This window comes from Mizuhopecten yessoensis, unplaced genomic scaffold (assembly GCF_002113885.1).
Source record: "Mizuhopecten yessoensis strain PY_sf001 unplaced genomic scaffold, ASM211388v2 scaffold9963, whole genome shotgun sequence".
Lineage (NCBI taxonomy): Eukaryota > Metazoa > Mollusca > Bivalvia > Pectinida > Pectinidae > Mizuhopecten > Mizuhopecten yessoensis.
The window spans coordinates 1,076,899-1,088,617 of NW_018408310.1; the positions used below are offsets into that span (position 1 = coordinate 1,076,899).

Consider the following 11,719-nt stretch of genomic DNA (forward strand, 5'->3'; position numbering starts at 1 on the left):
TCGAAGAATCCTCCTTAGCATATTTAGGAAACCGCCGGGGTTTGGGTACCCCGGGGTCAGCCACTTCACAATCATGTGTCCTCATACAAGAGGGCTCTCATACTTACTAGTAGTTGTACTATTCTTTTTTTTTAATTTTCACTGTCTTCTTTAACACGCATACTTACATTCATGTTTACATGCAAAAGTAACCTTACATTTATACATGCGTACATTTCCTTTGCCGCGCCGCCAGGTGAATTACCCCGTAGTGGGCATCACTTCGGAACAGATCGGCCTTGACATTGGCTGTGTGTTTTAATATTAACATGGTGGAAACACGCCGCGCCTGGCATATGACAATATTAAACACTAATTATATACTTGCATATAGACAATAATATGAGAAAACTGTCAATCAATATCATAACAAACTGGGCCAATATCGGATAAACTGGGCCAATATCGACGAACTGGGCCAATACGGGGTAAACTGGGCCAAATATCGATAATGCGCCAATCGAACGCATACCATATTACTCGGAACATTTCTACACTTATCGGCAATGACTATACACAGTGTCGAGACCGATAACGACCTTCACCCATATCAACGCTTCATTGACGACGGCAGACGACAACAAATCGTCGATCGGCTCTGCAAAAAATGGCGAAGACATGCTAGCGGTGTCAATGCATGACATTACCAGATTTGAAGTTTTAAGTAAGCTGAGCCAAACATTGCTTACTGATGTATTAGGCAACGACGACGGCGAAGATAATGTAAAACGTGATAACATTCCCGAAGTAGTTGCTCGTCCAACTGAACGATTCAGGATGTATCTTACAAATAAACTGACCGCTTCATCAAAGAGCAAGCGAACAAGAACACTCAATACAAAACAAAGAGTGACTTAAAGGTATTTAGAGACTGGGCCCTGGCTAATAATAAGCACATGGATCCGGCTGAGATAGCTCCATCAGAACTGGATTCCCTTTTGGCACGTTTCTTTCTCGGTAAGTCATGTATTGAACTGTTATAGTAAACTGTATGTCCTTACGACTGATTACCAATTGAAAATATAACTAAGGCTATTGTCACTTTATTCATGATGGTGTTGTGTATTTCTAAACAAATCGATAATTGTTTGTTTATTTACCACAAAAGGACTATAATGTATTACCTTGATAGGTAGTAATGACTTACTTACTGATGGTAATAAAAAACAGACATATATGAATACATATGGTGCCTACAACTAATAATTTGTAAATGAGCCAGGGGATCAATGTTTTAATTGTCTTAATTTAGATAAATACATTTGAAATCTATTTAAAAAAAATACACTTGACATTTATATATTTTATTAAGATTTAATAATTAAATCTAGTACAATGTAAACTGTACATTACATACAGAGGTTCTTCTTATCACTGTGTGGTTGAACAATGGAGTGTATTTTGGACTTCGCGGAAGACAGGACCATACAAATCTCTACTGGGGTGATGTTACTCTGAAGTATACAACTACTGATAAGGCGTACCTGGAATTCAATAGTGAGTTTCATTTTCAGGCTTAGTGAAATATTTGTCCTTTATCAATATACTAAACCCCATTACAATATAAAATATAAATGATGTGAATTTTTAAAATAGAAAATATATGATTTTTTTATGATCATTATACAATTAATACAAGTACAATCAAATATAAGAAATAAATATCTTATATAAAGTAATTACTGTTACAGAAATAAATAAAAAAAAACACGGGATGGTGCACGAAAAGGTGACTACAGAAAGGTGGACCCTGATTTTTTCACAACCAGATAATGACAACTGTCCTGTAAAAATGTACAAGCTCTATAAATCTCATCGCCCACAAGACCTCAATGTTCCTGATGCACGTTTCTACCTTCGGCCGCCTTCTGGAAATCCAAAAGCGGACAGTGCCCTTTGGTACTCCCATCAACCTGTAGGTAAAACAAGACTCGGACAAATGATGCCCCGTATGGCAGAAAAGGGTGCATTAAATGGAAGGAAGGTAAACCATTCAACACGTAAAACATTTCGAACTCTGTTGTCCAGGCTGGTGTTTGGGTCAATATGACAGACCTTGACCTTATAACAAGGCCAATATGTAATTTGCTGATTAATAACCCTATATTAGGCAGTCTAAACGTGCTTGTAAATCATTCGAGTAGGCGTTTTATGTTTTATGTTTTAATTTTCTATTGTGAAAGAGGGAGGGGGCTGATATTGGTGAAGCTGTGTTGTAAGATCAGCGTACCTGTTACTGTCAAGACGCGGAACAAGGAAAAAGGTTTAACCCCTCTCTAATTAATTGGTCTGCATACTCAATGATATCTTGTGTTTGACGAATATTATAACCGATATATTTATTTGTTAAGTAACCTTGTTGATCTATGCTAATAATAGATGATAATACTTTTTGAAGATTTGGTTTGGTTTGATTAAGTATTGTTTAACGTTCTATCAACAGCTATGGTCATTACAGGACAGCCTCCCCTGCGTGCAGGATGCATGCCTGTAGTGTATGCGTGGTGTGTGTTTTGAGAGCCTGCGATATGTTCGTGTTTGTCTCCATGTGATGGCGCGAAACTGATGCCTATTTTATAGTGCTACCTCACTGAAACATACTGCCGAAGACGCCCAACAGGATACCCCACCTGGTCACATGATACTGCCAACGGGCGAACCAGTCGTCCCACTCCTAAATCCTAAATTGCTGAGCGTTAAGTTAAGCAGGAGTAAAAACTACATTTTTTACCGACTCTGGTATGTCTTAGCAAGGGGACAGAACTCAAAGCGTTCTTCACATGGGCGAACGCAACTAAAGGCCAAAAGGTGAGGCATTGTCAAGGGAGACATTAGGAAGAAGAAAGTTGTTTAGAAAGATGAGAATATATTAGATGCCAAATTAATTATAAGTCGCCTTTTACGATCATGCAATGGGGGCGGCACTTCCCATTCTTACACCCTACAAGCAGTGACCTTTTTGAAGACGTTTTCACTTTTGCCAGTACATATGCCGTTATTTTATAATCAAAGTTTAATAATGTGATCGGTCTTCAATTTTCTAGTGATTTTGGGTTTCCTTTTTTTCATATATAAGTGTAATTGCCCCCATGTTTTTATGAAGCTGATGATTTAGTTTTTGTATAACATGCATTTAGTGATTGTTATACCACCATATAGCCTTGGTGATTTTTTTAATTTCATATATTTACAGCGCCTGTACATTCTTTTTCTGTAAGTGGATCGTTGCATAGTTTACTTGTTTGTTTATTTAGTTTATTTTCAAAAACGTTATTGCTCAAATACCCGTTTACTTTGATGGGGTCTGGAGATTGTGTGGTGTATAGGTTTTTTTATAGAAATCATGCGCCCTGTTTTTAAAACCTCTAATTCTTTTGTTATTGTTTTACCCTCAACATTCAATTTTGTTAGTCTTTTTCTTATCTGTCGTTTATTCTCTAATTGGAGAAGATATTTGGTGTTTTTATTCTCCCTTCTATATCCAATTTTCTTTCGCTTTTATTTGGGTGCCTTTCGCTTTTAAGTTTTTCTAGATCTGTTCTTTTGTTTTCCATGCTTTCCATAGCCCCATCATCACTATTTTTAGCTGTCGTTCTAGTAGGTTTAATTTATTTTTCCTTTCCAGACTTTTCTTCATGCCGAAATCAATTGACTTTTCTTTTCTAAATTGTGGATTTACATAATTCCCATTCTACTTGTATATCTAGTACACCACCGTTTATCGCATGCTGCTTTTCATTAATAACATGTTTGTCGGGTTTTTTGTGTGAAATGTGTTTTGTGAATGAAAGCTATGTCTACTTTTTGATGAAATAAATATGTGTATAAACGATTGCTTTTGTTCCTTTCTCCTAGACCTTGGATATTAAGCGACAGAATATGGACTGTGCTGTTAAGTTGGTGATTAGGGATGCATGTTGTGAGTGTGTATGGTATTTAGACTATAGACGTGTAGGTATAACCTTTTTCAATTTGCTTTACGTATACCGAGTCATACTTAATTATGCCTTGAAAATATTTTGAACTAAAGGATGTAATACTGAGATAGTTTTTTTAAATTCACTTACCAACATTTTCAAGATCAAGACAGATTGAATTATATAGCAAAATGTAGGTACAGTTGTTATTATAACTGTAAACTTACGTATCTCCTCATGTTTGTATAAACTATACCTGTATTCACATGTATATACAGGTACTTTGTTTACCTCGTACCATATTTTGAAAGCATTTAAAACATTTAACAGTATTAAAATTTCCCATACTGAGATGTTGAACCTGCGAACGTCTTTAAGATATGTGATTTCAAGTACATAATGTAATGTTGAGATTCTTTATTTTAGTATAGTTACAACTGTTTTCAAATTCAAAACTAGTTGATTTAGGAAATACAGAATTGTGAATACAATTGTGTACAAACAACATGCAATAATATTCCCATACACATACATGTACATGCATATATCTATATACACACGTTTTTGTTTCATGCAAGATTGTACAACGTGTATTATTAGTATAGCCATATTTAGTTTCCAAGTGTTCATTTTTGTGTAACTCGTTGTCATTCTCAATAGTCCATATAACGATAAACAGTTCAATAAAACCAAAAAATAAGTTAGACATGGTAGCGTATCAGGGTCGACTGCTGGTACCACTTGCCTTTCGCGTATTACCGGCGGTCGGTGGGCCTAAGCCTGACTTAACCTTTTTTTGTCGTTGTGTTTAGTTCTTCACTAGGGGTTGGTGGGGTCCGGTCTTGTCTTGACTTTTTCCAGACGCTTTGTTGAGTGTCGAGGATGGTGTCGAGACTTTCTGTGTTTTACCCGTTAAAACGCGTCGGGTTCCTGCGGACACTTTGAATTGACGACACTCTGTATGTGTATCACTATCAGGGATGAGCGCCTCATTGTCAGTGCTTTGAGAGATCGTGCCGTTGTCGAAGCTATGATCACTATCGTAGTTCCTTCCCGAGCGTTTTCATTTTCGTTTGTTTTTACCTCGTCACGGTCCTCGGCTTCTCTGGTATTGCCGTCAGACTTGGGTGCCTGAGAGGGTAATGGGCACTCTGATTGTTTATGGTTTATGGTGCATGGTGGTCAACGTCTTCGTAGACATAATACATTGCTCCTGTTGACGCTTTTCCATAGTTGTTCACATATTTACAGGTTGCGCAGAGGACGCATATACAACTTTTCTTACATATTATTAGCACGATGGTAAAAACTTGATGGGATGATTGACCCAATGCTTATTGAGTCTAGATTTAAACTACAACAATTGTAGGGAGGTGATTCCAAATATTTACAATTCTATTTTTAAAAGTATGTCCCCTAATGTTGGTCTTATACCGAATTATTTTCAGGTTTTTTGAGTTTCCCCTTGTATTGAGGTTGTCGAAGGCAGGGATGATTTGTTGGTTGGTTATATCTATGGTGTTTATCAGCTTATAGATTTCTACCATGTCAGATCTTAGTCTTCTATATTCAAGTGATGGTAGACCTAACCGACGAATACGCTCAGGGTACAAGAGATCTTTTAGGGATGGAACTAGTTTGGTTCCCCTTCTTTGAACATTCTCTAAGAAGATTCGGTCTTTTTTCAGTATAGGTGACCACGTAGTGACATTCATTTCAAGATATGAACGTACCAAAGATTTGTAAAGGTTGAGAAACATTTCTTTATTAAGACAACTGAAAGTTTTGAATATGAGACCTACGTTTCTATTAGCTTAAGATACTTCAGTGTTCACTTGCTCACTAAATTTTAGGTTTTAGTCAATAAGTACACCGAGATCTTTTTCACTTGTCACATGTCTGCCCATTCACATACCTTATTGATGTCGTTCTGGAGTGACAATCCATCCTTATTAGCTTTTGTTTGTTTGTAGAGTTTGGTCTCGTCGGCGAATATTTTGATTTTATTATCGAGTGACTCATGTAGATCTTTTATGTAGATGAGAAACAGTACTTGACCGAGCACGCTCCCCTGTGGAACTCCACTTGTGCGTGACCAATTTGGATGATGGGTACTGGTCGTTTACAACTACTTCCTGTTTCATATCATTTATAAAATCACGAATCCACTCTAGTAGTGATCCTTTTATCCCGTACCGTTCTACTTTTTCAATCATTCTTTTGTGTGGGACCTTGTCAAAGGCTTTATTGAAATCTAAGTAGATTGTATCGATTTTATTGTTTTGGTATAAAGCTTCTGTCCAGTCCTCAAGGGTTTCTAATAATTGTGTTGTGAAGGATCGACCACTTCTAAACCCGTGCTGGCTTTCAGAGATCAGATTGTTCTCGTCTAGGTGGTTGACGATGTCATCTCTTATGATCTTTTGTAAGAGTTTCCCCACAACCGACGTGAGACTAATCGGTCTGTTGTTACCTGGATTTGTTTTGCTTCCTTTTTGTTTCCATTTTGCAGGTAACGTTTGATGTTGCACAGATTTACGGAATATGATTTCAAGTGGCTTAATGAGTTCGTCAGCAGTTTCTTATATAAAATGTGGGTAAATCTGATCGGGTCCCGGTGATTTGTTTGTTTTCAGTTTGTTATTAGCTTTTCTGATCTTGTCTTCAATGATAGCGTTGAGCTGATAGTATGTTCGTGGCGGAAAACCGGGGATTTCAATTGTACCTTCATCTACGAATACACTCGCAAAGTGTAGATTTAAAGTTTCTGCCTTTTCCTTGTCATTTGTGGTTAGCTCTCCATTTGTTTTTTCCAATTGTGTTACCTTCTCTTTGGTTTTGGCTCTTTTGCGGACGTAGTTCCAGAATAATTTGGGGTCAGACTTGATCTTACTTGCCATCTGTTTCTCAAAGTTGTAGTGTTGATTTCTTATGGCCTTTGTGGCGTTGTTCCTTGCATCTTTATATTTGTTACATGGGTACCTTTTGTGCTGCCTGTTCGTCCTTTGTTCACTGTTGCATGGTGTTCAGCAACTATATATATCTTTGCAGCAAACAAATCCGAGGGTTCATCCAGGTCCATGTCTTACATAACATTCCAGTTAACTAAGTTTAACTCTTGGCGGATTGCATTGTAGTTCCCTCTGTTGTAGTTTTTTCTCCTAATTGGGGGTGGGGATTCATCACTAAAACATGAATATCTAAAGGATAGAGAAAGGTGATCACTGGAGCCTATACTGGCGTTAAATGAAATATTACCAAGCATGTTTTCTTAATTAGTAAAAACAAGGTCCAAAACTGAAGGTTCTTTGCCATTTCTGTAACGCGTTCGTTTTTTTACATGTTGATAGAGGAAATTATCTATGATCAGGTTGAGATATTTGGTAGCTATGTGATCCACTCCAACATATGTACAAAATGTTATCCAGTCAATCTCCTTAAGGTTAAAGTCTCCTGTAATCAATAGATGAGATGATTTCATGTTTCATAACGGCTCGGGCACTATACCTCCCCAGACAACACTATAAGAGAACAGTTCCCTCGGGAAAGGGCCATAATAGAATAATATAGATGTGTCTGGGTTACCTTGTTTGTTTCGTGTCCCCTTTTCCCTTTGTCTTGGAGTTCTTTCCGTAGTACCTTCGTCAGATCCCGTAGCAGGATCACTCTTTTTAAATTAGCCTTACTCGCTATGGTTATTGCTTTTTGGAGTAGCTCTTTTCTTTGGTATCTATTACCTATCTTGGCTATGACTGGTCTATCTCTTTCCTCACTGGCTTTGCCAACTCTATAGTGTAGTACCAGTTCCAGGTCTGTTAGTTACTTCTAGGCTGGCCTCCAAGTTTCGTAAATGGCTCTAATCTTCTTCCTTCTGTTTGTCGGTGTTGGTTTCAGAACCCTCCGGGACATTAGATATGATGATATTGTTTTCTTTACTTCTCCTTCGGTCTAGTTCTTTTGTTCTTTCATCTACTAACGATACAATTTCCTCCTTTACAGTTTGTACAACAGTTTCTGCCAGGTTGTTAATTTCTGTTTTGATGTTCTCCTTGTTACTCTCTTCCAATGTCTCGATTTTCCTTTCCAGTCGTTCCATTCTATTTTCGATTCTTAGATCCATTCTTTGAAGTGTTGTCACAATATTGTCTATTGTTGGCTGTACGTTTGTGCAACTATCACACCACCACTGACAGTTTTTGTTAGTGTTTTTACAAAAACATGTGTACATAACTTGTACAAGACCAGTAAATTTATGGCAGTAGGACAGTTTACATACCCTGCACTTAAGTCCCTTGTCGGATATATTTTTATTGCACTTGTTACACACAACATCTTCATTGGAGTCCTTTCTACCCCGTTTGTTCATTTGGGTAATTGGTGTACTGGTTGTTAATTTACTAGGTCTAAACTCGTACTGCTTTTTTGTTGTTGTACATTCGTTACCATGATCCTTTGTTACACTGGTTTGGTGTTTTGGCAACGGTTTCCTCTGCATGTAACTTGTCACGTGTCACACTCGCCACTTTGTTTCGCTCTAATGTGTGGTTAGTGCACTGGCACGCTAGCCATGCAGAGTGAACACAAAATTCAATTATTTCTATGTTTATTTATACTGGCATGACACCCATGCCGAGTGGTTACACGTTGTTATGTCTAAACTAGCACGGATACCATGCCGGGTTTGTGAGATAACAGTGTTGTACAGTTACTCGTCCTCAGCGTGTATATCAAGTATATCTGTATCATCAATAGGAGAGTTCATGTCCTCACATTCTTTCGTGGGGCAACACGCATTGCTATCATGATGTATCATACACGTCCTTGCTCTGCTCAGGTGTGGTGATGAATGTATTCCATCTTTTAAAGGTTTAAGGTTGTTGGAATAACAGGTTTTGCCGGAGCGTTTGTTTACCACCTCGACTCTACCTGAAGCAGTTGCTTAAAGGTACTGAGGGTGTACCAAACCTTTATTGATATCGTGGATGTTTTTATTCAATAGGTCCACTTGTCTCCTCAGCTCGAGGTCGGCTTCTTTGTCGCCGTCGTGGGGCCAGCCCTTGAATGTATTCCACAGTTCTATTGAATAGTGAGAACAGTCAATAAACTTTAACTTTGCGCCTGGTGTTTTGTCAACAATGTTAATAGCGAGTCTGTGTAACTGTTCAATGTTGATGACTGCTATGTCGTTCCAGTGACTCAATCTAATTGATTTGTTACATGAATCCTTTGTTGTCAGGCCACACGTTCCACTCCAAATATGTCCGTCGTGCGCTGACTCTGAGGAATGTCTAAATCTGAGTTTGGTGGTGTTTTCGTTTTCAAAACGGTTTGGGTTGGTTTTAAGGACGCCCATGGCGTGCCCCCTTAGCGGGAGACTCGATGAAAGGAGTTCACACTTGTCATCTAGGTAATTGCGCCATAACCGTCTAATTCTATGCAGTCAATTGATATGGATGGGATCTATAACTTCAGGGAGAGCAGTATACATTTCGGGATGGGTAATGAATTCAGTGTGTTTAGGTATCCGTTCCCCGAAACAGTAACGTTCTCTAAAGAAGAACGCTTATGGCGGTTCCGTGAACAGCTCAATGACAGGTTCATATCTGGCGTTATTTGTAAAGATCAACATCTTGTACTCACAGTTTCCTGTCGAATTCCTGTAGAATTAGCTCACAGAACACACTTGCTGCAATGGTGATTAGTAAATTCTAGGTTTCAATGTGAATCTTCAAATATTTTAAGTGCCGAGTAGAAAAACCGCCTTAGCTGTGTCGCGCATGCTCAGTCTCAAGTAAATGTCTTTAAGGTTGACAGATTGAAAATTGAAAGCATTACAATGACCTGATGTATTTAAGATATGCATCTCGTGTTTCTGGAACTCGATAAGCTGAGTAAAATGGAATATGTCTGGCGTGTGTGAAGACCCCGATGTGTTTTGAAATAAGAAGTATATCTGGTGTGTGTAGACCCCGATGTGTTGAGTAATAAGAAATATATCTGGTGTTTGAAGACACCGATGCGTTGAGCAATAGGAAATATATCTGGTGTGTGTAGACACCGATGTGTTGAGTAATTAGAAATATATCTGGTGTGTGTAGACCCCGATGTGTTGACTAATAAGAAATATATCTGGTGTGTATAGATTCCGATGTGTTGAGTAATATAAAATATATCTGGTGTGTGTAAACCCCGATGCGTTAAGTAATAAGAAATATATCTTATTTGTGGAAACACCGATGTGTTGAGTAATATAAGGTATGTCTTGTGTCAGGGACGCGATGCATAAAGTTATATGAGGTTTGTCTGTTGTTGTCTGGGACTCGGGAAGTTAAGCAATATGATGTATGTATTTTGTCACCGGATTAGTCAGAATGTAAAATATGTCTTATCTTGTTTTGGTTGTTTAGTATCAATAAATTGTTCACAACATCAAACTTATTGGCTTCAAAATTGGTTAACACTGTACGTTCGTGATAAGAGCAGAATTATAAGAGCATGACAAAATCATACATGTTTATATGTTACAGAGATGGCGAAAAGTAACCATGCCGATATTACGAAAAAATCAAATCCACCCAAGCTGGGGAGCTACCACCGCCAGGCAAAATTAGAAGGGCAATGTTGTCTGGGAGCACCGTGGACACTAAGTCAAATTACCCCGAAGGATAGACAAAACGCATTACACACCAATATTGGGTCAACTACTGTTGTTATATTTCAAATGAATATATATGTAAATTAGAAGTTGATTAAACCAAAACATTGTTGCCATGTGACTCAACTGAATGATTGATATATAAAATTAAAAATCGGGAATTAATGATGAAAAAACGAATTTAAAAATAACGTTGAGTCATGAAAATGTGATGATTTTGAAATTTGTTTTTTGATTTCTTGGAAGACAAAATATTGCTTTAATATCATGTACTTTAATCGAGCAAATCATATAAAGTATCCCACGATTAGGTACGCTTATATACGAAAAATTATGCATATATAATCTGGTACAAGGAATATTAAAACATACAGGAAAAGTGAATGTCTTTGTGTTATCAATTTGGATGTTAAAAGTACAGACATGTATTCAAAACCTGCATAATATTCAGGTTTAAATTATCAATGTATTTTTGTAACTTTTGTTATAAGTGAGTAATCAATGTATGATTGATACTAAACGAAACAAGTTGTGTTCATAAATCACACCTTTACTAGATTTTGTGAGATTTATTATAGCGACTTAGATATACAAAGGGGACCTTCTACAAAAAATCAAAGGAGCTCACAATGAAAACTATAATTCCTTTGTTTCTACCAACAATTACTATATACTCCGCAAAGGAAACATTCCTCTGCTGACTACCTCTACATCGGTAAAAATAGAACAGAGTTTATTTGTAGTGTATAGGAATGGAATACCTTTATACTAACATCCTTCCTTGTTTTAAAACATTCAAGCGTTGAAGTCAATGGTCGCCCAAAAGCTCCGTTTTCGCATATAATTCGTGAAGTAAACAAGTTGCCAGTTCAAATGTACACGTAATTCCTCTGTTACCCCGTGACGACTGAAAAAATATAAAACTAACAAATAAACCTTTATATTGTGCCGCAACTGTCACGAGTTCAGAGTATCGCAACGTTAGGTTGCACGACAATTTGGTTGCGGTGCAAATGCAATTAAACTTTTGTTGCCTCGCATGAACCGAAGTTGGTCGCCGTCTTACGTCCGCAAAGCGACATACCCCGTGTTATAACCGCACAGGACG

The 11,719-nt window shown here is 37.6% G+C and overlaps 1 protein-coding gene across 3 annotated transcripts in view; it reads left to right on the forward strand.

The window, feature by feature from the left end:
* The window catches only part of LOC110459050 (sodium- and chloride-dependent creatine transporter 1-like), an 80,412-nt gene extending 69,402 nt beyond the window's left edge, over positions 1 to 11,010 (forward strand). For 2 of the 3 annotated variants that reach the window (XM_021511089.1, XM_021511090.1), the window contains one exon: positions 10,484 to 11,010. In XM_021511089.1, the coding sequence (XP_021366764.1) occupies positions 10,484 to 10,567 (84 nt within the window). In that variant the 3' untranslated portion in view covers positions 10,568 to 11,010. Of the gene's footprint in view, positions 1 to 235; positions 997 to 1,398; positions 1,537 to 10,483 lie in introns of those variants that run through there. The other variant, XR_002463852.1, reaches the window with a different exon arrangement.
* The last annotated feature ends 709 nt before the right edge of the window (positions 11,011 to 11,719 follow it).